Genomic DNA, 25,393 nt, shown 5'->3' on the forward strand with positions numbered 1-25,393 from the left:
CCACCATGGTTGTTCTTATCCCGTCGTGTTGACGTATTGTTGCGTTCGAAAGGATCCGAGAACTAGCAAAGTTGGAGAGAGCCAAGAGGTCACCGGAACTTCACCGGAGAATCACCGCGAGTCACCGGAAGTTAGTCACTGTCATCGGAGCTGTCGTAGTCCATTGGCAAGGTCGTTAAGGGTAAGAGAACCCTAGATTTATTATGTAACTTGGTCATGAAGTTTCTGACTTTGTCTTATTCTCTATTGATTTGTTTGCATGACAAGCCACCGTGAGCTTGAACCGCTTTGCCGAGCTGCCCAGGTGATCCGCCGAAAATAATCGCCGAGAAAGGTAAACGACCAAGCTGAACTTTCGTGTCTGTGATATCTTGTGTTGATCTTAACCAGTCTAAACCGAATAATCTTAATCTAATTAAGACAAGAACCATAACTTAATTCATGTGGACGTGAGTTGACTTGCGGTTGTCGTCATGTGTAGAGGTGGTGGTTTCATGCGATTAGTCTTGGTTTTGTTTTGGAATCGTTTATTAAACCGAAATTGTGGAGTTGGATAAAGGTCACGTGATTGAAGTTTTTGAGTTTCTAAACTGAGAGATTTAATTAATCTAATTAATCAGTTCTTAATCAAGGTTTAGAATTTGGTTTGGATATTAGATTAAATCATAGATTATAATTGCATTTAATCTTGATCGTTTAGTCTAAACCAATGCAGCCCGAGATTGTTCCTGAAGCCGTTTTTGTTGTTCCTAGTTCAAAACCGAGGAATCAACCCATTTTGTTAAGGTGAGGACGCGACCTTGTTTTATTTGTTATATGAATATATTTAGTTGATTATTTAGTTTAGAGTTAAGCCGAATATATCTATGAGTTACATATTGTTTGATGTGTGTCTATGACTGCTTGTCTTAGGTTTAGACTTTGTGATTCTAGATATATTTATATATGGAAAATTTGTGAGCTCTAAGGTTTACCTTCAATGAAAAATTTTAGATTGCTCACCCCTCTCTTTTTTGCAGGTTGGTTAAGTTGAGAGTTCGTTTTCCATTATTAATTGGTAGTTTTGCGATGAAAGTTGGTTTTGAACCGGGCTAAGAAGTGAATACGTTGACCAGCTCCTTGTACCAGATTCGGGTCCTTTCATTTTTAATCTCCATAATTAAACCAGCCGCGAGTCTTGAAGAAGAAGTATGCAGTCGATAGTTTCTTTCTTCCAGAGAATATACATCGAAGCTTGATAGGTAATCCTAAGAAAGTAAGGATCGTAGTCATATTTTTGTCTTAGAACGGATTCTTAAGGCATCTAACACCATCGCCAAATTTATCTCTCATGACAGTTATTAGGTTTCAAAACTCTCCAAGATTATATTGAATTGCACAAGAAGCATGTCGGAAGTTGAAACAAAAGTAATGTTGCTGATCTAAGAATAAATTTTGGGCTTGACTTAATTGTAGCCCATTATATAACATTCAGGTCAGTGTATAAATCATTTTAATTTATTTTCTTTCCAAAATCATATATACCACAACGAAAGCATAAAAACCACAAAAAAATATTAAATGAAAAATACACATTCCAAGAAGAAGGTAAACAAATCGTGAAGTGTTTTGTGGGTTTAAATCTCTACCAATCTCACTTTCTTTTTTTCTGAGAGAACCTGAATTTTTTTTCTGATAATGGACATAGCGAGTACCAACCGGTTTAAGAAGAAGGTTTGTGATGGTTGCAGTGAAGCTATGCCAACTGGGAAAAAGCGGAAGAATGAAAGGACGTTAATGAACAAAGATGTGAATGCCAAAAGATTGAAGAAAGATGTGAAAAGGTGAGTTCTCAAAGGTTAGAGTGGAGTGAGGAAGACGAGATCCGTGTGCTACAAGGTATGATGGATTTCAAAGCTGTAACAGTACAAAATCTTTCTAATGATATGAACGTAACTTACGAAATCCTTTAGGAATATATAAGCGTTGATGTTTGTAGCTATGCATTTGTAGAGAAGATGAAGAGTATGAAAAAGAAATTAATGGAGAAAATGAGGATTAACGCTAAAGATTTGTCTTCTTCGGTTCCGAGTTGTTGAAACTTATTTGGGGATGTGATGTGAAATTGGCTTGTTCTATCTTAAGTAAGTTATACTCAACAACAGATTTCACATCATATCTCCAAATCAGTTTTAACAACTCAGAACCGATCGAAGAAGACAGATCTTTAGCGTTAATCCCCATTTTCTCTATTAATTTCTTCTTCAAACTCTTCATCTTCTCTACGAACTCATAGCTATAAACGTCAACGCTTATATATTCATGGAGGAAGTTGTAAGCTCCGGTCATATCATCAGAAGGATTATGCCTTGTTAGAGCTTTGAAATCCATCATACCTTGTAGCACACGATCTCGTCTTTTTCACTTCACTCTAACCTTTGAGAACTTACTTTTCTTGGCATTCACGTTTTTGTTCGTTAACGTTCTTTCGTTCTTCCGTTTCTTTCCAGTTGGCTTAGCTTCACCAGAACCACCACAAACCTCCTTCTTGGACCGGTTGGTATTCGCTTTGTCCATTATCAAAAAATGTTTTAGGTTCTCTGAGAGGAAAAGAGAGCGAGAATTGGTAGAAATTTAAACCAACAAAGCACTTGACTATTTATTTACCTTTTTCTTAGAAATGTGTATTTTTTATTTAATATTCTTTTATAGATTTTATGCTTTTTTGTGATATATATAATTTTGAAAAGAAAATAAATTAAAAGAATTTATATAGTGACATGAATGTTATATAATGAGCCATAATTAAGTCAAACCCAAGATTGGTTCGACAATTCGTTTTTGGTTAAATTGATAGCAAGTGTGGGCGTGAGTGGAGATTCTGTGAAAAGAAGATGGAGTTTGTTGCACACAAACAAGATAAAGATGATTGAAGACAAATGGAGAGTCTTGATGACCAAAGAAGATAAATTTGTGTTGCAAAAGATAGAGCTTTTGCATGAAGTGGTTTCTCTGATCATTTACGTTGAAGCATTTACTCACTAGATGCAAAATGTTTCTTGATTTGCTTTTTTTGTTGGATTTTTCTGTCCAAGTTTTTGCTTTATATTATGTCATTGTTGCTTCTATGTTTAGAATCTGACCTCTATTAAATGTGAAACTTCATTAGTATTTTTGGTTACTATGTTGCTCTTTCGTTGATAACAACTTTGAAATGTTAGTCGCACCAAATTTAGTAAAACCGTTTTCTTATACATGTTACAAAGCTTGCTTGAAGGCTATAACAAAAGATTTCAAAGGGTTTAACAAATTAAACAGATACTAAATTTGTGTTTATTACGGCCCATTAAGAACCCAATTAAGAGCGATATTGGGCTAAGACTGATATTTTAATATTAAACCTATTACGGCCCATTAATAGCCCAATCAATATGTAAACATATGCGTCTTCGTTCCATGTCTCCAATCTTATTTCTTCTTACCCTTTTTTCCAAAATCCAGAAACCCCAGAGAAAGCAAAACCGCGAGCTCTCATGGCTTCCGGCGGCAAAGATTCCGATCGTACCTTAGGGTACATGACACGGAAAGATACAGAAGTCAAGCTTCCAAGACCTACTCGTGTCAAGAACAAAACTCCGGCGCCGATTCAAATAACTGCCGAACAGATATTAAGAGAAGCTCGAGAGAGACAAGAAGCTGAGATCCGTCCTCCCAAGCAAAAAATCACTGATTCCACTGAGCTTTCCGACTACAGACTCCGCCGGAGAAAGGAATTTGAAGACCAGATCCGTCGCGCGAGATGGAACATTCAAGTTTGGGTCAAATACGCTCAATGGGAAGAGTCACAGAAAGATTACGCTCGTGCTCGAAGTGTTTGGGAACGAGCCATAGAAGGAGATTATAGGAACCATACGCTTTGGCTCAAATACGCAGAGTTCGAGATGAAGAACAAGTTTGTGAACAGTGCGAGAAACGTTTGGGATCGAGCTGTTACGCTTCTTCCTCGTGTAGACCAGCTTTGGTACAAGTATATTCATATGGAGGAGATACTTGGGAATATCGCCGGAGCTAGGCAGATTTTTGAACGGTGGATGGATTGGTCACCGGATCAACAAGGTTGGCTCTCGTTTATTAAGTTCGAACTTAGGTATAATGAAATTGAACGTGCTAGAACGATATACGAGAGATTTGTTCTTTGTCATCCCAAGGTTTCGGCTTATATTAGATATGCTAAGTTTGAGATGAAGGGTGGTGAAGTTGCTCGTTGTAGGAGTGTGTATGAACGTGCTACAGAGAAGCTTGCTGATGATGAAGAAGCTGAGATCCTCTTTGTGGCGTTTGCTGAGTTTGAAGAACGTTGTAAGGAAGTGGAAAGGGCTAGGTTTATCTATAAGTTTGCTCTTGATCATATTCCTAAAGGAAGAGCTGAGGATTTGTATAGGAAGTTTGTTGCTTTTGAGAAACAGTATGGTGATAAGGAAGGGATTGAGGATGCCATTGTTGGGAAGAGGAGGTTTCAGTATGAAGATGAAGTGAGGAAGAGTCCTTCCAACTATGATTCGTGGTTCGATTATGTTAGGTTAGAAGAGAGTGTGGGGAACAAAGATAGGATCAGAGAAATCTATGAGAGGGCTATTGCTAATGTTCCACCTGCTGAGGAGAAACGATACTGGCAAAGATATATCTATCTCTGGTGAGTTTTTTCTTTCTCAATTTGGTTTAATGATTTTTGGTAATTACGCATTATCGATTTAGAATTGGAATGTTGGCTTCTTATATTGATCATGGTTTTGATAAGAATGCTAAAATCTTTGAAATTGGTTGTCTTAGGCAGAGATTAGTTCTATCATATATGTCAAGCTTTTAGCACATCCGAGTCATTAAATATATCATATATGAGAACAGAATCTTGCATTCCATGGAAAGCTATTGCTGTTGTATTTTGTTAGCTTATGGTTCTGCGGTTTTCTCAAATACTAATACTGATGTGACTAAATTGTGTAGGATTAATTATGCATTATTTGAAGAGATTGAAACTGAAGATATTGAGCGTACCCGAGATGTTTACAGGTACGCTAAAGTCTATATTCATTTACGTTTTGGTCATGGCTATTTTGTCAAATATCACCTGATAGTTTAAACTAACTAATTTGTCTTTGTCTTACTGAAATTTTCAGAGAGTGCCTTAAGCTTATCCCCCACAGCAAATTTTCTTTTGCCAAAATATGGTTGCTCGCTGCTCAGTTTGAGATAAGGCAATTGAATCTCACGGGTGCTCGCCAGATATTAGGAAATGCGATTGGAAAAGCTCCCAAAGATAAGGTAAGCCTATAAATCGTTTAAACTATGATCGCATTCCTCTCCTTTAGAGACGCAAATGATTTTACTTACCGTGGTGATTTTTGTCTGCAAATAGATATTCAAGAAATACATTGAGATCGAGCTTCAGTTGGGAAACATGGATAGGTGTAGAAAGTTATATGAACGGTATCTTGAGTGGTCTCCTGAGAATTGCTATGCTTGGAGCAAGTATGCTGAACTAGAGAGGTCTCTTGTTGAAACAGAACGAGCTAGAGCTATTTTTGAACTTGCAATATCCCAGCCAGCTCTTGACATGCCTGAGCTGCTTTGGAAGGTAAGTTTTTTAAGTCGAATACATTCATAGAATCGAGATTCCTCAGACTTTTGAAACCAATTGGATAATTGAAATTCTATATTGTTTGTGGCAGGCATACATTGATTTTGAGATATCAGAAGGGGAATTAGAGAGGACAAGGGCTTTATATGAGCGACTCTTGGACCGTACTAAGCATTACAAGGTGTGGGTTAGCTTTGCAAAGTTTGAAGCTTCTGCTGCGGAACTAGAGGAAGACGAGAATGAAGATGAAGACCAGGAAGAAGATGTTATTGAACACAAGAAAGATTGCATCAAACGTGCCAGAGGTAACTTTAAAACTACACATTATATCAGTTTTGATGATTCCTTGCAACATGTTATAACTGTTTATTCTCTCTATATTTCTTCTACTCAGCAATTTTCGATAGAGCCAACACATATTACAAAGACTCCACACCAGAGCTGAAGGAAGAACGAGCTACGCTCTTGGAGGATTGGCTGAACATGGAGAGTAGCTTTGGTAACCTCGGGGATGTTAGTATTGTTCAATCGAAGCTTCCAAAGAAGCTCAAGAAAAGAAAGGCGATCACTAGAGAAGACGGGTCAACAGAGTACGCATTGCGTATATATAATATCTCGATTTTTAATATCTTTCGAATGTGATTAGTTAAATGCTAAAGCTTAACGTGAAAAATTGTTTGAATGTTTAAACAGGTACGAAGAATACATCGATTATTTATACCCAGAAGAATCGCAAACAACGAATCTCAAGATTCTTGAAGCTGCATACAAATGGAAGAAGCAGAAGGTTGCTGCTTCTGAGGATGATTGAGATTAAGCTTTTTTCTTAAGTTATATCAAAAGTCAAAACTGTGAAATGTGTTTTGTATTCTTCCTTAGCTCTTTGTACACATCGTTTGGTTTAGCAGTAATTTTTGTTATCCAAGAACCTAACAAAACTCAAATTTGTCCTGTTATGTTTTGTTTTGGTTCGAATTTTCCGGTTTAGAAATTAATCAGGATACTTCTTCATTCCGGTTTATGTTCTGATCTCTCGGTTTGTGATACGTTTGAAACGGAATCTAGTTTAATCTATATATATACATTTTAGTTTAATCTATATATATATACATTTTTGCTGTGAAATAAATAATGGAGTTGGAACTTATTTATAATCGCTGGCTTATTCAATGCAAAAATTAACTACCAAATCAAAGCAAATCTTATTCAAAACAATATGCTCTTATTCTATGGTCTAATTATTTTTGCTAAAATGGTTAAAATATTTAAAAATTAAATAATCATTTGAAAGAAAACTTTAAATTGATTTAAATTATAAATCTTTTCATAAAAATATTATTAATAAAAAAAAAAAATTCACCGAACATGATTAGATAGTAAGACTAGATGGTAGGGCGTGTTTATAATATTATAATATATAAACTTTATAACAATTAAATAACTATTTGAAAGAAAATTTTTAAATTGATTTGAATTAAATATTTTTTAAATTAAAATATTATTAAAACAAAAATAACAAAATAATGTCTAATTTTACTGAACGGGGTTAGTGGTAGGACGAGTTTGGTCGATAGTATTACGAGACGGTATACCACAAGTGAAATCCATTAGATATGTTTAATTTCACTGTGGAGGATTAGATGGTATGACGGGTTTTGATCGATAATAATACGAAACGATATACTACGGATAAAATCCTAGATATAACAATTAAAATCTATATACACATTATTTTAAACACTAAACAAAGCAAACAATATTAATAAAACGAATATCTACATATATATTTTATTCCGCGGGTCAAAATCTAGTAGCTGGATGAAATGGTGTTTATATATTACACCAACTTTGGTTATATTCAAATTACCGAATAATCTTCTACTAATTTTGTTTATTATTTGCTTTCTTTTCACTTTTGAGTCGGCTAAATGGCTAATCAAACCTTCGTTAAATACTCGAAAAAAATTAAGGTCACTTGGCAACTTGCAGATCAAGCAATAGATGTATGTCACGTGGCAAGATTACAGCTTCAGCTAAACGAGTGGATATTGGACCAATCACCTCCTTTGGCAAAATATCGAGAGACGACGACGAGAAATTATGCAAACTCTTTCGTTTGTGTGTCTGGTTATTTCCGTAATTATTAACGAAATTCAATGGCATTTAGATAACACAGGTAGTGCCAAATTTTGCATTCCCTCTATTATTAAGCCAAAAAAGAAACCTTTAAATATAACAATTTATTAGACTAAAAAAGACACAACCCCTCGTTTTATCTGACTCTGATCCCATTTTGCTAAAATCTTCTCTTTATTTTTGTTTTGTTTTAGGCCTCTCTTCTTTTTCGTTCTTTCTTTATCAGCTTCCTCAGCCGCACGGAGAAAGAAAATTTGATCCTGATTTTTTGCCGGTGATAATCTAAACCTATTAATTTCTCTGCGGAACCAAACATTGAATTTAGGGTTTAAATTGCATCATTGGTGGAACCCAGATGTTTTCTCCTCCTATATTAATGGTCATTCTCGGGGTAGGGTCATGACCATGACCTTCGTTTAGTTTACATCCTCTTACATGTTCTTAATTATTCTTCCATTTATTTTTCCAATTTCTAAATTCTCTGATATGTTATTACCTATGGAACCATAATGAAAGTTACATATGTTGAGTCTTTATAATTCTTCTAGTCAATCTTAACGAAAGAATTAATTTTTGAAAGCTTTCTTGGGATACAAGGAAATTATGGACATTCCATTTAGGGTCATGCTGTTTTCGTTAGCTTGCATGCTAAGTTAAAGTTGTTTTTTTTGCATGAATTTGATCGATGTTGTTAATTTGTTTCTTTGTGTTTTGCAGAGCTTTTTGAATTTGAGCTCTTTGTTGGCTTTCTTTTGTGCTTAAGCGGAGAGTTATAGACAAATAAGCTTCACGAAGAAAACGAATCTGTTGCAAATGGAGGAGGCAAAAACAGGTACGAATTCTAAATTTTTCATCTAAGAGGCAACGTTTTCTTATGTAAGACATGTTGTTACATGTGCAGAAGTGGAGAAGAAAGTGTCTATACTTTTAAAGTTTATTCAAAACAAAAACAAGATCCCTAAGGTTACAAAGAAGGAGCTTGTTGGGATTGTTGAAGATCTCCATAAGCAGTGTCAGCTACTTTACTCTGTGTTTGATGATTTTGGGACTGATGGAAGAAAAGGAAAATTGGGTACTGCTTCTTCATCGAGGTCTAGTTCCGATTTGGATTACTATTCCTCAGAGGAAGTAGAGATCAGTGCTGATAATGTTAGTGATACATTGAGCTCGGATTACGATGTGATGCTCAGAAAGCTACAAGAGACAGAGCTAAGAAATGAAGATTTAGAGAGACAGGTGAGCAATCTGAAACAGGAAACGGTTTTTTTACGCGATCAAAACATGGAAGTCGCGGGAGATATTGAAGGTAAGAGAAACGAGGACAGGGAACATCTCAAGGGGTTGATGACGAAACTTGAGGCTGCATTGTTGTGTAACCAGAAAAGGGAGTTGGAAATGGAGCTGGTGAAGAAAACCAATCAAGTTTCAGAGACGCAAATGCGTTTGAAGCGTCTAGAGGAAGAAACAGAGAAACGAGCTAAGGCTGAGATGAAGATTGTTAAAGAAAAGGAAGCTTTGTGGAACAAAGTACAGAAACTTGAAGCGGGCGTTGATACTTTTCGGAAGAAGAGAAAGGAGTTTAATGAGGAGATGAAGAGTAAGATTACTGAGAATCAGAAGCTGCATACAAAAATTGCAGTGATTGATGAAATTGAAGACAAGAGTAAGAAACTTGAGTACCAAGTTAAGGAACAAGAAGATATCATTCAACGGTAAGAAAGAACAGGATTTGTAAAAGCTTTCTAATTTATTTTATGATTAATTACCATTGATGTTAATTCACTGCAGGCTATCAATGGAGATTAAAGATCAGAAGAAGCTTCTTAAGGAACAGAAAGATGCCATAGATAAGTTCTCAGAGGATCAGAAGCTGATGAAGCGTTGGTCATTTGGTTCGAAATTGAATACTAATCTTCTCGAGAAGAAAATGGAAGAGTTAGCGGAAGATTTTCGGATGAAAATGGAAGATCATATCCGGATACTTCACAGGAGGATCCATGTAGCCGAACAAATACACTTAGAGAGCAAGAGCAGCTATATCAAGACGCGAGACAACACACAAACAGAAGAAAACAGAGGAAACAGAGCAGTCTCTGAAACCCAATTCAAGAAAATCAAGGAAATGGTGGAACAAGGGCTTGCTGGACCAGAGATGGCGATAAAGAAGCTGGAAGAAAGCGGGGAATTAGGGAACCGAGTAACGAGATTAGCTAAAGAGATCGATTCAGCGAGAAAGTGGGTGAAGGAGAAGGACAACAATATGAAGCATGAGGTGGAAACTCTAGAAGCGAAGCTAGAATGTAGAGAAGCGCAAGAATCTCTGCTAAAGGAGAAGCTATCGAAGCTAGAGGCTAAGCTAGCGGAGGAAGGAACAGAAAAGCTGAGTCTATCAAAGGCTATGAGGAAAATTAAAAAGCTTGAGATTAATGTGAAGGAGAAAGAGTTTGAGTTGTTGAGTTTAGGAGAAGGGAAGAGAGAAGCCATAAGACAACTATGTGTTTTGGTTGATTATCAACGTTGTCGATATGATGATCTCAAAACTTCCATTTGTCACGTAGCTCTTCAAGCATAGAGTTCACTTCTTCTTCTCCTTTTGGGTGTAAAATGTAAATATTATATGTTGCAAGATTTGGGTATTTTTTCATTAATGGTTGTAAACTAAACTAATTTTTTTTGTAAATAACACATTTTAACTTTATTTTTTTTGTAAATAACATATTTTAACTTTATTTTTCAAATATTCTTAATATTGAACATCCTACGCGTTTTATAAAAGTCTCCATTAGTTTGTTAACTTTTTTTTTTTTTTGTAAAAGTCTCCATTAGTTTGGTATGTTTTGGCCTTCATATATTTAATCATCCTTTTGTTGGAAGTTAGGTTAGTTTGTATTAAAATGTTTTAAGTTATCATCAATTATAGCTCATCTGGTCACCACTATTTTATAGAAAGAAATCCAGAGAAGAATTATATATGAATGAAAATCTGGTAACAATTAATAAATAAAAAAGCATAATGTGAAAACCCTATTAATAAGAACAAATCACAAATAAACTCAAAACTAACTACTAATAAATAGGAGAAAATGAAAGAAATATAATTGAAATGAAAATTACTCCTAAGAAAAAAAGAAATAAATCAGTCTCATTTTATAATGTGAAGATAATGTAGTCTAAATTAGGATTACGTAAGTAAAATCAGTCTCCTTGATAGATTTCCTAATTAATAGTATAGATATAAGAAAATAGAGTCATATTTCTTTTGACAAAGACCCACCAAAAAAAGGCGGGAAACGCACTTAGTGATTGTGAGGCATTAATCATGTGTTATAAAGTTAAGTACGGCATTAGACATGCTAAACAAAAACCAAAATCCAGCTAATTTGTATATCTCCGTGGCAAATACGTAATAATCTTGAACATTGATAACTACAGTCAAATGATATTTTGACCGGTGTTGACGAGAATTTGAAGAGAAAATAAAAGCGTGTGATGGCAGAAGCGTAATAATCTGATAAAAGGGAGGGGTGTTTGTGGTAAGACGAATTTCCAAAAAGATTCCTCCAGTCTTCGTCTTTCTCCCTCAAAATTGAAAACACACACAAAAGTTGAGCTTTCATAACTGTTCTCTCCTCTCAAATAACTCCAAAAACCAAATCACCTTTTTTTTTCTTTCTTCTTCAATCTCTCTTTTGCTTCGATTTCAATTTCGTAATCTTATCATCTCTGTAGCCAAAAACACACACATCAGACCAGAGAGAAGAGCGAGAGAGAGTTTTTCTTTGGTAGTTTTCTGGACTTTCTTCAAATCTCAGGAGCTTCCGTAATCCGTATCCAGGTAAAATTCTAGGTTACGAAATGATTTTGTTGGCTTCGATTATTGACTTTTGAAGTTTATTTGATTCTTCGATCAGCTTTTAGTTTACGCTTTCGTTGCTTAGTAGTGTTGGATCATGACTTCATGAGTAGAAACATCTGATGGTTTTGTTTGTTTGTTGATGTGCCTTTTACTGGGGAAATTATGAGTTTCTTGTTATCCAGTTCATCTTAAGTCTCGTTGAGGTTTTGATGATTTGCATCAGATTACCTATTGGATTATCGTTGATTTGGTTCGTTAGAAATAGAGTAATAGGGTTTATATCAGGTGAATCAAGGTCATGAGCTGCAATTTCCAAATTTGTTTATTATTATTCAAGTTTTTGCGATTGGGATTTCATGTTTAGGCACAGTAACTAGATGTCCTTAGATTTTACTATCAAGTCATCTTTAGTTTCTCATGTTAGTAGATTTTGTAATTTAAGCTTCTATCAACTGCTGTGTAATCATCAAAATGCTAAGTAGAATTCTTGGTTTCTATACAGGGAAACACGAAAAACCATAGAAATCGATTCTGGACCTTAAAGGAAATTCGAGAGATAAAGTGTAAGTGAAACTAGAAACTCTACTCCTTTCCTTGTATTTACAGTTTTACTAGTAACTTTCTTTTTAAGAAAGCGTTGGATGATCGGATCGAGATTGTTTTAGTTGAAACTGTATTGTTAAAGCCTTAAAGGTAGTAAGTAACATATAAGAACAAAAAGAAACAACTCACATTTTCCTGAGGTATGAAAATTGAATAATGATAGCTGTCTTTTATCGGTTCTAGAGGTATGTGCTTTCTGGTCCATTTCCAAAATTGCTGAGGTGGCTCCACTTGAGATCTTTTGTCTTAGCCAATGCCATCAGATTCCAAATTTAGACCCGGCACTAAAAAGTGATTAGCTTTAATCCAAACTCGAAACTCTAATCAAATTGGCATTTGTTCTTGTAACTTCTGTTGAAGTAAAATAATAATATATCACTTGGTAAGACAGTTACTCATTGCTGCAAAGATTTTGGATCTATGATGATGTTCTTTGCGGGTCCCACGAATTCTATTATTATCTGCGTACCTTGTCAGAGTACAATTGCTGGATCTACTTCTATTATTATATTCTCTTTATGTTGAATATCAAGATGCTTAACCTATGATCTGGATTCTGTAAAAGCCAAATTATTAGTATTAGTTTTCTAATTTGTTAGTATTATATACGAAACAAAAATGTGAAAAGGATGGTACCTCTTTTCTAATTAAATAATCGCATTTAATGTGAACAAGTTAGTTTTGCTAGTCTTAACATTTCTTCTGATAAGTTTCTTTGTGAATTGTGTTTGGTCACAGGTGAAGATTGAGTTTCTTTGTTTGATGATAATTGGTTGAAGAAGTTATCAGAGAAACTGAAGGAAAAAGACATGAAAAAGCATAAGTTTAGAGAAACCTTGAAGTCTTTCTTTGAGCCTCATTTTGATCATGAGAAAGGTGAAATGCTTAAAGGAACTAAAACTGGTAATTTTCCTACACTACTAAGTTTGATTCACATGTAAAATGAGATTCTTAGCTCTTGGTTTAACTGCTTACATGAAAAGTACTACCATCGTCTGATGCAGAAATAGATGAAAAGGTGAACAAAATCTTGGGAATGGTTGAGAGTGGAGACGTCAATGAAGATGAGTCCAATAGACAAGTGGTTGCAGACTTAGTGAAGGAATTCTACAGCGAATACCAGTCCCTGTACCGCCAGTACGATGATCTAACTGGAGAGATTAGGAAAAAGGTCAACGGGAAAGGAGAAAGCTCCTCTTCATCAAGCTCAGACTCGGATTCTGACCATTCTTCTAAGAGGAAGGTCAAGAGAAATGGAAATGGAAAAGTAGAGAAAGATGTAGAGTTGGTAACAGGTGCCCTGAAGCAACAAATCGAAGCTGCAAATCTTGAAATTGCTGATCTGAAAGGGAAGTTGACAACGACTGTTGAAGAAAAAGAAGCAGTAGATTCTGAGCTTGAATTAGCTTTGATGAAGTTAAAAGAATCAGAAGAGATTAGCAGTAAGTTGAAACTTGAAACTGAGAAGTTAGAGGACGAAAAGTCAATAGCACTGAGTGATAACAGGGAACTGCATCAGAAACTGGAAGTTGCTGGCAAAACAGAAACTGATCTGAACCAGAAGTTAGAAGATATAAAAAAAGAGAGAGATGAACTGCAAACTGAGAGGGACAATGGTATCAAAAGATTTCAAGAAGCTGAAAAAGTTGCAGAAGATTGGAAAACAACGAGTGATCAGCTCAAAGATGAAACTTCTAATCTCAAGCAGCAGCTTGAAGCATCAGAGCAGCGAGTTTCAGAGCTGACCAGCGGTATGAATAGTGCAGAGGAAGAGAACAAATCTCTATCCTTGAAAGTTTCGGAGATTTCAGATGTGATCCAACAGGGACAGACCACCATACAAGAACTAATTTCCGAATTGGGAGAGATGAAGGAAAAGTACAAGGAAAAAGAGAGTGAGCATTCTAGTTTGGTGGAGTTACATAAGACCCATGAGAGAGAATCATCAAGTCAGGTGAAAGAATTAGAAGCACACATAGAATCATCAGAGAAGTTGGTTGCAGATTTCACCCAAAGCCTGAACAATGCAGAGGAAGAGAAAAAACTGCTATCTCAGAAAATAGCAGAACTCTCTAACGAGATTCAAGAGGCGCAGAACACCATGCAAGAACTCATGTCTGAGTCTGGGCAGTTGAAAGAGAGCCACAGTGTGAAAGAGCGAGAACTTTTCAGTTTGAGGGACATCCATGAGATTCATCAAAGAGACTCATCCACCAGAGCAAGTGAATTAGAAGCTCAACTGGAGTCCTCAAAACAGCAGGTCTCAGATTTGAGTGCGAGTCTGAAAGCTGCAGAGGAAGAAAACAAAGCTATATCCTCGAAAAACGTGGAAACTATGAACAAACTCGAACAAACGCAGAACACGATACAGGAACTCATGGCTGAATTGGGAAAGTTGAAAGACAGCCACAGAGAGAAAGAGAGTGAGCTTTCTAGTTTGGTGGAAGTACACGAGACTCACCAGAGAGATTCATCAATTCATGTGAAAGAATTAGAAGAGCAAGTGGAATCATCAAAGAAATTGGTTGCGGAGTTGAACCAAACCCTGAACAATGCAGAGGAAGAGAAAAAAGTGCTATCTCAGAAAATAGCAGAACTTTCTAACGAGATTAAAGAGGCACAAAACACCATACAAGAACTCGTGTCTGAGTCTGGGCAGTTGAAAGAGAGCCACAGTGTAAAGGATAGAGATCTTTTCAGCTTGAGGGACATCCACGAGACTCATCAAAGAGAATCATCCACTCGCGTGAGTGAATTAGAAGCTCAACTGGAATCCTCAGAACAGCGGATCTCAGATTTGACTGTGGATCTGAAGGATGCAGAGGAAGAAAACAAAGCTATCTCCTCGAAAAATTTGGAAATTATGGACAAGCTTGAACAGGCTCAGAACACGATAAAAGAACTCATGGATGAATTGGGAGAGTTGAAAGACCGACACAAAGAGAAAGAGAGTGAGCTTTCTAGTTTGGTGAAGTCAGCAGATCAACAGGTTGCAGATATGAAGCAGAGTCTGGACAATGCAGAAGAAGAGAAAAAAATGTTATCTCAGAGAATCTTAGATATCTCTAATGAGATTCAAGAAGCACAAAAAACCATACAAGAACACATGTCTGAGTCTGAACAGTTGAAAGAGAGCCACGGTGTGAAAGAGAGGGAACTTACTGGTTTGAGGGACATTCACGAGACTCATCAAAGAGAATCATCCACTCGTTTGAGTGAATTAGAAACTCAACTGAAATTATTAGAACAACGGGTCGTAGATCTGAGTGCGAGTCTGAATGCTGCAGAGGAAGAAAAGAAGTCCCTGTCCTCAATGATCTTGGAAATTACGGATGAGCTCAAACAGGCCCAAAGCAAGGTACAGGAACTTGTGACTGAATTGGCAGAGTCTAAAGATACACTCACACAAAAAGAGAATGAGCTTTCTAGTTTTGTGGAGGTACACGAGGCCCATAAGAGAGATTCCTCAAGTCAGGTGAAAGAATTAGAAGCACGGGTGGAATCAGCAGAGGAACAGGTTAAAGAATTGAACCAGAACCTGAACAGTTCAGAGGAAGAGAAGAAAATTTTATCTCAGCAAATTTCAGAAATGTCGATCAAGATCAAGCGGGCGGAAAGCACCATACAAGAACTCAGCTCTGAGTCTGAACGATTAAAAGGGAGCCACGCTGAGAAAGACAATGAACTTTTTAGCTTGAGGGATATCCATGAGACTCATCAGAGAGAATTATCCACTCAGTTAAGAGGTTTAGAAGCGCAACTGGAATCATCTGAACACAGGGTTTTGGAATTGAGCGAAAGTCTGAAGGCTGCAGAAGAAGAAAGCAGAACTATGTCCACGAAAATCTCAGAAACTTCAGATGAGCTTGAACGGACACAGATCATGGTACAGGAACTCACAGCTGATTCGAGCAAACTGAAAGAGCAGCTCGCTGAGAAAGAAAGCAAACTATTCCTTCTGACAGAGAAGGACAGCAAATCACAGGTGCAAATAAAAGAACTAGAAGCAACAGTAGCGACACTGGAGCTGGAACTAGAGTCAGTTCGTGCCCGTATAATAGATCTTGAGACAGAGATTGCAAGCAAGACCACCGTAGTTGAGCAGTTGGAAGCGCAAAACAGAGAAATGGTTGCTAGAATCTCAGAACTTGAGAAGACAATGGAGGAGAGAGGAACTGAACTCTCAGCTTTAACTCAAAAACTTGAGGATAACGATAAGCAATCATCGTCTTCAATTGAGACTTTGACAGCTGAGATCGATGGCCTACGAGCAGAATTAGATTCAATGTCTGTTCAAAAAGAAGAGGTGGAGAAACAAATGGTGTGCAAAAGCGAGGAAGCCTCAGTGAAGATTAAACGTTTGGATGATGAGGTCAATGGTCTGAGACAGCAAGTGGCCTCACTTGATAGCCAGAGAGCAGAACTCGAGATCCAACTTGAAAAGAAGTCCGAGGAGATATCTGAATATCTGAGTCAGATTACAAATCTAAAAGAGGAGATCATAAACAAGGTTAAAGTTCACGAGAGTATTCTAGAAGAAATAAATGGTTTATCTGAGAAGATTAAGGGTCGTGAACTTGAGTTAGAGACTCTAGGGAAACAGAGAAGTGAGCTTGATGAGGAGCTGAGAACTAAGAAAGAAGAGAATGTTCAAATGCACGATAAGATCAACGTAGCGTCTTCTGAAATAATGGCCTTAACAGAACTGATCAACAATCTGAAGAATGAGCTTGATTCTCTACAGGTGCAGAAGAGCGAAACCGAAGCAGAGCTTGAGAGAGAGAAGCAAGAGAAATCAGAATTGTCGAATCAGATCACCGATGTCCAGAAAGCATTGGTAGAGCAAGAAGCTGCTTACAATACGCTGGAAGAGGAACACAAGCAGATAAACGAACTATTTAAAGAAACTGAAGCAACACTAAATAAGGTAACTGTGGATTACAAAGAAGCTCAAAGATTGTTGGAGGAGAGGGGTAAGGAAGTGACATCCAGAGATTCTACAATTGGGGTTCATGAAGAGACGATGGAGAGTTTACGTAACGAGCTGGAAATGAAAGGAGACGAGATCGAAACTCTCATGGAGAAGATCAGTAACATCGAGGTTAAGCTACGCTTGTCGAACCAGAAACTGAGAGTAACCGAACAGGTACTAACAGAGAAAGAAGAAGCTTTCAGGAAAGAAGAGGCTAAGCACTTAGAGGAGCAAGCATTGCTTGAGAAGAATCTCACCATGACACATGAGACTTATCGAGGTATGATCAAAGAGATAGCAGATAAAGTGAACATAACAGTAGATGGGTTTCAATCCATGTCAGAAAAACTCACGGAGAAACAGGGGAGATACGAGAAAACTGTAATGGAGGCATCAAAAATACTGTGGACTGCGACGAATTGGGTGATAGAGAGAAATCACGAGAAGGAGAAGATGAATAAAGAGATAGAGAAGAAAGATGAAGAAATAAAAAAGCTTGGAGGAAAAGTAAGAGAAGATGAAAAAGAGAAGGAGATGATGAAAGAGACTTTGATGGGACTTGGAGAAGAGAAAAGAGAAGCGATAAGGCAATTATGTGTTTGGATCGATCACCATAGAAGTCGTTGTGAATATCTTGAGGAGGTTTTGTCTAAGACCGTTGTGGCTCGAGGCCAAAGAAGAGTGTCGCAGCGAACTTAAGGACTCAGTGCCATGGTACGTTGTTTATCTTTCCCAAGCCTAGTTTCCACCTCACATGAATGCAAACAATGAAACAACATATATGTGTTTATTAGGTTTTGGACTCTGGTCAATCAAGAAGCTGGTGGAGAGGTATTTTTGGTTGGGGACTTTTGGTGTACTTGTGTTCGATTTTGTTGCACTTTTATATGTTTGTTAACTTTTGTTGTATTTTGTAAGTCAAAATTTTTGGTTTATTGTGGGCAAAGTTGGTGGTGGTTTTTATGGGAGGTCAGGGAATAAAGGGGCTCACACAAATGGAGTTGATATTTTTTTTTCTTTGGGCGTCGGATTGTATAGAACGATTAAATGCTACTGTTGGTATAGTGCTTTTGCTTGTTTGGAATTTGTTATAGTATCATCTTTGCTCTTTCATAACAAAATTATACACATCGCTTTACAGAGTTTCGTTCTCTCATTCATTTCTTATTTTATTGGGTTTTTTTTTTTTGCATTAGCAGTCGTTATATCTCGCCTTGAATTTCTAATGTGAACTAGTTTGAAATGTTTGAAATGTTTATTCTTTAATAGCAACCACTTTTTTTTCAAGTGTTTTTCACAACCGAAAAAGTCAGCCATGTGAATGATACACAAAATAAGTCAGCCAGTAAGGTTTGGTGATGTTAGATCAATCAAATATTTGAGAAAAAATTCCATAACTAGTTGATATTTCCTAAATCGAAGTTAATTGAAAATTAAGTACAATTTGGCAATATCTTAAATTATTAAATTTTAAATAGAAACTCTATTCACTTTTATGAGTTTATGGAAACACACTACTTTCTCCTCTAAAATCAGACAGTGATTATACTTTGACCTTAAAATTTGAAAAGAGTCTAACACGTTATAATTCCCAATTACTTTATTATCTGATTAATTCACCAAGATACATTAAATCTAAAATTATGTGATAGATATTCATATAAATCATATTGGATTATTCCAACAAAAAAAAAACTCTTAAAATTTGTTTCCTTATTTACAAACAATACATTACTGAAAATTTCTAAATAAAATATCAAAAAGTAATTTCAAAACCTTGTTTTGTCAATTTAATATTTTTATTTTTACAAAAAAAAATCTGAAACATGCAAAGAAGCACAAGTAAAGTACAAGTGGAAATGTATGAAAATAGGAATCATAAAACTAATTTTTTAATTTAATGATAGGAATCTGAAAAAAGCAAAATTTTATCACATCCCGAATAAAGAGGAAAATGCAAAATATGTCTCCTTTTCTCACTATGACAGGTTGTTTCTTTAAAGAAGCAACGGAATTTAACATTATAGCAAACATTAACTATCACCAGCTATCATGCGCCCACCTCTCCACCGTGCTCTCCATCATCATCATTCCATATATAAATCATTCACTTGTAGAATCTTCTTCTCTTTCACACTAAAATTCATCGATGACGGATCCTCCCAGACCCGACCCGTTTCCTGTTACCCGACTCGATTCCGACGCCGGTGCTCTCTTCGTCCTCCAATCAAAAGGTTAAACCCATATATTTATGATATCAATCTCCAATTTTGGAATTTTAACTGATTTGAGAATTAATTCTCAGGCGAGTGGTGGCACGCCGGATTTCATCTAACGACGGCGATTGTTGGTCCGACGATATTGACATTACCATATGCGTTTAGAGGATTAGGATGGTGGTTAGGGTTTGTTTGTTTAACGACGATGGGACTCGTTACTTTCTACGCTTATTACCTCATGTCTAAGGTTCTTGATCACTGTGAAAAATCCGGCCGCCGTCACATCCGTTTCCGGGAACTCGCCGCCGATGTTCTTGGTATCATTCAAAATCTCTTCTTTGTATTTATTAATTTGCTTTTTTTGGATAAATCCGTAAAGGTTGGATCGTGTTTCGATTTGGATACTTTGACTTCTTGTTAGATTCGCCATCATCACACGTGTCTTAGTTTACCGTACCGGTCTAGGTTAGGCCTGTGTATTTCGGTTTATAGATCGGTTTACGTCATAAAGTCTGGTCTTTCCGGTTATTGAGTTTTGGGTTTAAGGGCCGATTTCGAATTTTGAGCCGGTTATTGTGATGTGGTGCAGGATCTGGATTGATGTTTTATGTAGTGATCTTTATTCAAACAGCTATCAACACTGGAATTGGTATTGGCGCCATTCTACTTGCAGGTCAATGTCTTGATGTAAGAAAGAAACCTAAATTTTGATTACTTGTTAAACAAGGTACTATAAGAACCGTACGGATCATCCTCTGTTTTTGTGTTACTACACAGATAATGTATTCGAGTCTTTTCCCGCAAGGAACGTTGAAGCTTTACGAGTTCATTGCTATGGTGACTGTTGTGATGATGGTTCTCTCACAGCTTCCAAGTTTTCACTCTCTTAGACACATTAACTGTGCGTCTCTGCTTCTCAGCTTAGGATATACTTTCCTCGTCGTTGGGGCTTGTATCAACCTAGGTATAATGATTCTTACGTTAGCGAAGAAACAACAACTTACTAATGTTCGAAAATTTAGATTCATTGCCCAGTTTTGGTTCTACAGGTTTGTCGAAAAACGCTCCTAAACGTGAGTATTCTCTAGAGCATTCGGATTCAGGGAAAGTTTTTAGTGCCTTCACATCAATTTCGATCATAGCTGCTATTTTCGGAAATGGAATCTTACCCGAAATACAGGTGAGAAATGTTTGCAATTTATTCAATACAAACATTGTATGTTATGTGTTTGAGATTTATGAGATGATTATATGTATGCAGGCAACTCTTGCTCCACCAGCCACAGGGAAGATGTTGAAAGGACTATTGTTGTGTTATAGTGTGATCTTCTTCACGTTTTACTCTGCTGCAATTTCGGGATATTGGGTTTTTGGTAACAATTCGAGCTCTAATATCCTCAAGAACTTAATGCCTGATGAAGGACCGACTCTGGCTCCTATCGTGGTGATTGGCTTAGCTGTCATCTTTGTCCTTCTTCAGCTTTTCGCCATTGGCCTTGTAAGTTTATAACTAGTGTGATCGTTATTCGATGTTACTTGGCTGTGAGACGAGTGACTAAATGTTTCTTTTTTTTGGTAACTGGTTAGGTGTATTCTCAAGTTGCGTATGAAATAATGGAGAAGAAATCAGCGGATACAACAAAAGGGATATTCTCAAAACGCAACCTTGTGCCGCGTTTGATACTAAGAACACTATATATGGCGTTTTGCGGGTTCATGGCAGCGATGCTACCGTTCTTTGGGGATATAAACGCGGTGGTAGGAGCGTTTGGGTTTATCCCACTCGATTTCGTGCTGCCAATGCTTCTATACAACATGACCTATAAGCCAACCAGACGGAGCTTCACGTATTGGATAAACATGACGATAATGGTTGTGTTCACTTGTGCAGGACTCATGGGAGCTTTCTCCTCCATTAGGAAACTTGTTCTTGATGCTAATAAGTTCAAGTTGTTTAGCAGTGAAGTTGTTGATTAGATGGTTTTGATAGTGTGATAAAAACATAAACAATACTTGTTTTGTGGTTACACTTGTACATGAATTTCTCGAGTTGATTCATTATCACACAAAATGCAAAACCAAACTAGTTACAAAATGCAAAACCAGACAAGGATTATCACACTTACGTCAATTGTTCTTGAGATGAATATGTTTTTTTTGTTAAATGATTTTCTATTTAAATACAAAGTTCCTTTGGGTATAAACACTAAACAGATTACTGGGTTCAGTAAACTCTCTCAGAGTGTGTTAATTTTCAGTATTCGTAGCTGATTGGTTCGGTTTCGGACCGATTGGATATCCACCAATCCGAAATAATACATTACATATTATTAATTTTATGCTCAATTCGGATCGTGTAATTCAGAATTTCATATTTGATATAGTAAATTTCAAATAATTTTGATAATTCTGATCGGATAATTCGGATATTTTGGATTTCATCGGATAATTCAAATCCAAATAAGAATTAAAACCATACATATTTTGGTTTCGAATACACTTGGGATTCTAAAATATCAATAAAAACCGATTTAAGTCTAAAAAAATTAGAATCATAAAATTGTTTGGATTCTAATCGGATTCTATCAGACCTAATCTAATCTGATCCGATCCAAAATTCGAATGCCCAGACTATCACATACTATGGTCATGGATTTCGGAGCGGATACTCCAATCTCATTTGCATTTTGTCTTCTTCTTCTTTTTTTTTTTAATTATTAAAAATTACCTTAAGAATCTAAATGGAAATGCAAAACAATGTGGACGTAAAGAACTTAGGATCAAGGTAATCTAGCAACAACAAAATAAATGGATATATAGTAAATTTAAAAATAAAATATAGACACAATAACAAGGTACTATTTTTTAATAGCATTTCAATATAACAACTAAAAACAAATCATGAGGAACAAAAAAATACCGAAAAAAGCTCGCGCATAGTGCAGATACTCACCTAATTATATATAAAGGTTTGTATTCATATAGTATCTTTTGGCCATTTTCTGTAAATATATATTATATTGAGAGTATGATTTGAGGATCTTCATCATAAATGAAAAAAATAAATATATGTGGGGACAAGATCAAATTAATGATTTATCATGTGATGTATCAGCGATAGTATTTGTTAAATACTATTTCTAAGGTTTACGTGTTAGGATTAGGAATTTAGGAACGAGCACGAATAGTCAACATACAGAACCTAACTCGTTTTGTGTTAATTGTTTTAGACACATGTGTGTAAGTCAGTAAAAGTTTTTTTCCTAATGGCAAAAGTAATTCATCCATTCAAGATAGAAATGGCCATTTTCTTTAAGAGAAAACCAATCTGATGAAATAGAGTTTACTTAGAAAAAGATAATACCACATGATCGTGCTTTTTTGCAAGACACTCATGTGGAAAAAGAGTGTTTGAAAGAGCTAAAATCTTCTAATTCTGACAGTAAAAGTTTAAGCTCGTTTATTTATTACATTTTTCGTCATTGTCAACTAACTATACATGAGTACTTCATAAAATCCATGTGATTTAGCTTACAAAAAAAAAAAATGTAATTACGTACGTGTATAGAACTTAAAATTCGCTAATGGTTTGGTAAACGCTAGAGTTGGGGCTTAATAATGGTTAACCAAATTTTACCACAAGTCACTAAAATATGATAGTTTAGTATGATTATTGTAGTACTATAATATATAGTCAGTTGCATTACATTCACGTGAAAATTCCACCAAGCTCGGGACACGCGTAGAGGTAGGATATCACTTCTCACTTTCCAGACATTTAATGATTTTTAATCGAGCTTATGGGTCAATCATATCTATCAATTTTTATTTTCTTAAACATATCTATCAATTACTCTAAATTATAATTAAAAAAATGTATTAAGCTTTGTGATATACAAAATTATGGTCAGTTCAATTAGTTGAGAAACTTTCAGCATTAATAGATCTAAATTTGGCCACATGAGATAATTATGTATTTTACTAGAAAAATGTTAAATTAGAGCCAAAAATTCCAAAATTTCAACCAAAAACTTAGAATTTTTATTTGTCTTTCACTAAGAACGTCGTTATCGTGGGATTAAATATTTAATTAATAAACATTAGCTGCAATACTTTCATGTTCATACATATATAAATGTTAAATGATCAGACCGTGAAGCCCATAAGACCATTCATAATTAACCACCAAGTACCCACTTCTCTCTCTCTCTCCATACATATACTATATTATAGATAAATATCCCATCAATACGTAACAACCACCGAGATATTACAATTCACAGGTTTCTAGCTATTTTATATAGTTATTGTAAACCAAAAGAAAAAGATTTTTGGGGATAGATCAATCTCTTGCGTTCATTTTTCTTCTCTTTGGTACGAAAATACAAAGATGGAGATCAAAGTCAAAGCAAAAGATGTAGAGTCGACAATGATGTCAACTAAAGAGGAGGATGAGATCAAGAAGATGAAAGAGTGTGTGGTGATTCAGAAGGCAGATGAGGAGGTTACTAAAGGACAAGAAACTATGAAGATTTTGGATGGTTCAAGACAAAACCAAGATGAAACAAGACAAGCTGATTCTAAGAATATTGACTCACCATCATCATCATCACTTGAGATGAAGAAGAAGTTGGAAATTGGTAAGTTTCTAATCTTTTTGTCCCTTTATGTTTGATAAAACGTCTTCTTCTTATCCTTTTGGTATGACTAATTCATATATTAAACCAACTAAGTTATGCTTACATGTAACAATTTGAGACAAAAATATAACAACCCCTTCGAATTTTTCTCTTACATTTATATACCAAGTCTTAGAAATTTGGGTGAAAAAGATATAGGAATTACAATTTTTTCCAATTTTTTAAAATTTTTTTATTCATTTACCTGTTAACTCTTTTGGGAACAGAGATTATCAAAAGTTAAGTAGTGTTTCACAAATTTTGCAGACCAAAAATTTACGAGTCAAAACGAAGAAAACACCAAAAAGGAAGAGGAGAAGAAGAAAGAGACCAACAATAACAATCTTTCTAACATGAAGCATAAGAAGACGAGTTCACACGTATGGGACTGTGGGAGCACTCTCTACGACTCGTTCGAGCTCAACTCGTTCAAACGTCAACTCGACTCAGCCATCTCTGCTTCCTCCGCCAGAACTATGTCCATGTCTCACCTCCCTGACCGCCGTATCCCTTCTCTCAGCTCACTTTCGCCGGAGTACTCTCCTCCTCTTCCTCCTCCACCGACAACTTCTTCTTCCTCCTCCTCCGGTGGAAAGAAACACTCGAACAAGATCTCTCGTTCTCTACAGAGATTCTTGAAGTCAATGTTCAAACCTAAACAGCACCAAAGCTTAACCACTCCTTCTTCGCCGGTCTACAAGGCGGTGGGTCACGGCGGTGGCGATAAAGATCGATACTACGTCGTTTACGACAAATCGGGTTCGTTGACAACTATTCCAGAGTCAACGGAGAAAGAAGTGAGCCCCGAGATCAACTCTCTTGTTAGGAAGACCGTGTCCGAGAGATTCCCGGCGAGTAGAGTCGTTGGTATTTCATGTGCATGATTATAATATTAATCTAAGTCGTATATTTGATATAAATTAATAAATATAAACATGTTATATGACTTATGAGATTAGAGTTATTTTTTTTTTCCCTTTTTGTTTTTATAAAATATACATTTTGGAAATGAATAATCGTGTTGAACCTTGGACGTATGTGAATGTATAGAAGTTTTTTTTTTCTTTTCAATAATTAATGTGTAGAATTGAATTTTGATGCATTTATGATATGCAACGTACGTATCGTAACCGTTTAGTGTAGATTTTATCTACCTTTGAATGTGATGTATAACAATAGCAAGGGTTATAAAGGAAACTACGTGACGGTTTTGTGTTGAAGTTGAAAAATATGTGATGGAGTTACGTTCAGATATAGTGGAATATATTTATTAACAATTCATATTTAATGAGTCATTTTCATGGTGACTTG

At 36.0% G+C, this 25,393-nt stretch overlaps 7 protein-coding genes, 1 long non-coding RNA gene and 1 other non-coding gene across 16 annotated transcripts; 7 read left to right on the forward strand and 2 right to left on the reverse strand.

Annotated features, from left to right (window-relative positions):
• AT5G41763 (uncharacterized protein) lies at positions 1-1,374 on the forward strand (the record flags this gene model as incomplete). 3 transcript variants are annotated; one of them, NM_001344415.1, is made up of 4 exons in its annotated part: positions 1-181; positions 268-334; positions 1,020-1,255; positions 1,338-1,374. In NM_001344415.1, coding segments are annotated over 2 exons (189 nt in total), but the record flags the coding sequence as incomplete, so codon positions are not given. The 3 variants fall into 3 exon arrangements, with proteins under 3 accessions (NP_001331660.1, NP_001331662.1, NP_001331661.1); NM_001344416.1 differs by having other exon boundaries at positions 1,116-1,255; NM_001344417.1 differs by lacking the exon at positions 1,338-1,374 and adding an exon at positions 716-786 and having other exon boundaries at positions 53-171; positions 1,020-1,092.
• A 278-nt stretch (positions 1,375-1,652) lies between these two features.
• Positions 1,653-1,933, forward strand: AT5G06195. The gene has a single exon (NR_144255.1). It is a non-coding gene; the product is annotated as an uncharacterized misc_RNA (transcript).
• Positions 1,934-2,043: 110 nt separating this feature from the next.
• AT5G41765 (DNA-binding storekeeper protein-related transcriptional regulator) lies at positions 2,044-3,050 on the reverse strand (the record flags this gene model as incomplete). The annotated part of the gene is made up of 2 exons (NM_148069.2): positions 2,430-3,050; positions 2,044-2,375 (listed from the first exon to the last, which is right to left on the reverse strand). Exons 1-2 carry the CDS (start codon positions 2,554-2,556, stop codon positions 2,044-2,046), a joined length of 459 nt encoding a protein of 152 aa, NP_680374.1. The 5' UTR covers positions 2,557-3,050.
• A 387-nt stretch (positions 3,051-3,437) lies between these two features.
• Positions 3,438-6,714, forward strand: AT5G41770 (crooked neck protein, putative / cell cycle protein). Its single transcript, NM_123542.3, has 7 exons — positions 3,438-4,672; positions 4,984-5,049; positions 5,157-5,301; positions 5,396-5,614; positions 5,709-5,922; positions 6,012-6,207; positions 6,311-6,714. Exons 1-7 carry the CDS (start codon positions 3,513-3,515, stop codon positions 6,426-6,428), a joined length of 2,118 nt encoding a protein of 705 aa, NP_198992.2. The 5' UTR covers positions 3,438-3,512; the 3' UTR covers positions 6,429-6,714.
• Positions 6,715-7,730: 1,016 nt separating this feature from the next.
• Positions 7,731-10,532, forward strand: AT5G41780 (myosin heavy chain-like protein). Of its 4 annotated transcripts, none has more exons than NM_001344419.1 (4): positions 7,731-7,793; positions 8,471-8,585; positions 8,655-9,465; positions 9,542-10,427. In NM_001344419.1, exons 2-4 carry the CDS (start codon positions 8,567-8,569, stop codon positions 10,323-10,325), a joined length of 1,614 nt encoding a protein of 537 aa, NP_001331995.1. In that variant the 5' UTR covers positions 7,731-7,793; positions 8,471-8,566; the 3' UTR covers positions 10,326-10,427. The 4 variants fall into 4 exon arrangements, with proteins under 4 accessions (NP_001331995.1, NP_001318725.1, NP_001331996.1 ...); NM_001344418.1 differs by lacking the exon at positions 7,731-7,793 and adding an exon at positions 7,913-8,144 and having other exon boundaries at positions 9,542-10,532; NM_001344420.1 differs by lacking the exon at positions 7,731-7,793 and adding an exon at positions 7,913-8,027 and having other exon boundaries at positions 9,542-10,532.
• A 501-nt stretch (positions 10,533-11,033) lies between these two features.
• Positions 11,034-11,516, reverse strand: AT5G06205. The gene is made up of 2 exons (NR_142900.1): positions 11,412-11,516; positions 11,034-11,330 (listed from the first exon to the last, which is right to left on the reverse strand). It is a non-coding gene; the product is annotated as an other RNA (long non-coding RNA).
• Positions 11,245-18,339, forward strand: CIP1 (COP1-interactive protein 1; the record flags this gene model as incomplete). Of its 2 annotated transcripts, NM_001344421.1 has the most annotated exons (5): positions 11,245-11,588; positions 12,112-12,172; positions 12,951-13,115; positions 13,217-17,898; positions 17,979-18,339. In NM_001344421.1, the coding sequence occupies 2 exons, from the start codon at positions 13,022-13,024 to the stop codon at positions 17,881-17,883; spliced, it is 4,761 nt and encodes a 1,586-aa protein (NP_001330520.1). In that variant the 3' UTR covers positions 17,884-17,898; positions 17,979-18,339. The 2 variants fall into 2 exon arrangements, with proteins under 2 accessions (NP_001330520.1, NP_198994.2); NM_123544.3 differs by lacking the exons at positions 11,245-11,588; positions 12,112-12,172 and having other exon boundaries at positions 13,022-13,115.
• An 815-nt stretch (positions 18,340-19,154) lies between these two features.
• AT5G41800 (Transmembrane amino acid transporter family protein) lies at positions 19,155-21,585 on the forward strand. The gene is made up of 7 exons (NM_123545.4): positions 19,155-19,418; positions 19,490-19,720; positions 19,993-20,090; positions 20,181-20,367; positions 20,453-20,583; positions 20,665-20,901; positions 20,991-21,585. Exons 1-7 carry the CDS (start codon positions 19,334-19,336, stop codon positions 21,378-21,380), a joined length of 1,359 nt encoding a protein of 452 aa, NP_568597.1. The 5' UTR covers positions 19,155-19,333; the 3' UTR covers positions 21,381-21,585.
• A 1,968-nt stretch (positions 21,586-23,553) lies between these two features.
• AT5G41810 (Avr9/Cf-9 rapidly elicited protein) lies at positions 23,554-25,282 on the forward strand. 2 transcript variants are annotated; one of them, NM_123546.3, is made up of 2 exons: positions 23,554-24,043; positions 24,377-25,155. In NM_123546.3, exons 1-2 carry the CDS (start codon positions 23,794-23,796, stop codon positions 24,964-24,966), a joined length of 840 nt encoding a protein of 279 aa, NP_568598.3. In that variant the 5' UTR covers positions 23,554-23,793; the 3' UTR covers positions 24,967-25,155. The 2 variants fall into 2 exon arrangements, with proteins under 2 accessions (NP_568598.3, NP_851118.1); NM_180787.2 differs by having other exon boundaries at positions 23,559-24,043; positions 24,350-25,282.
• Positions 25,283-25,393: the final 111 nt, after the last annotated feature.

Source organism: Arabidopsis thaliana, chromosome 5 (assembly GCF_000001735.4).
Source record: "Arabidopsis thaliana chromosome 5, partial sequence".
NCBI lineage: Eukaryota > Viridiplantae > Streptophyta > Magnoliopsida > Brassicales > Brassicaceae > Arabidopsis > Arabidopsis thaliana.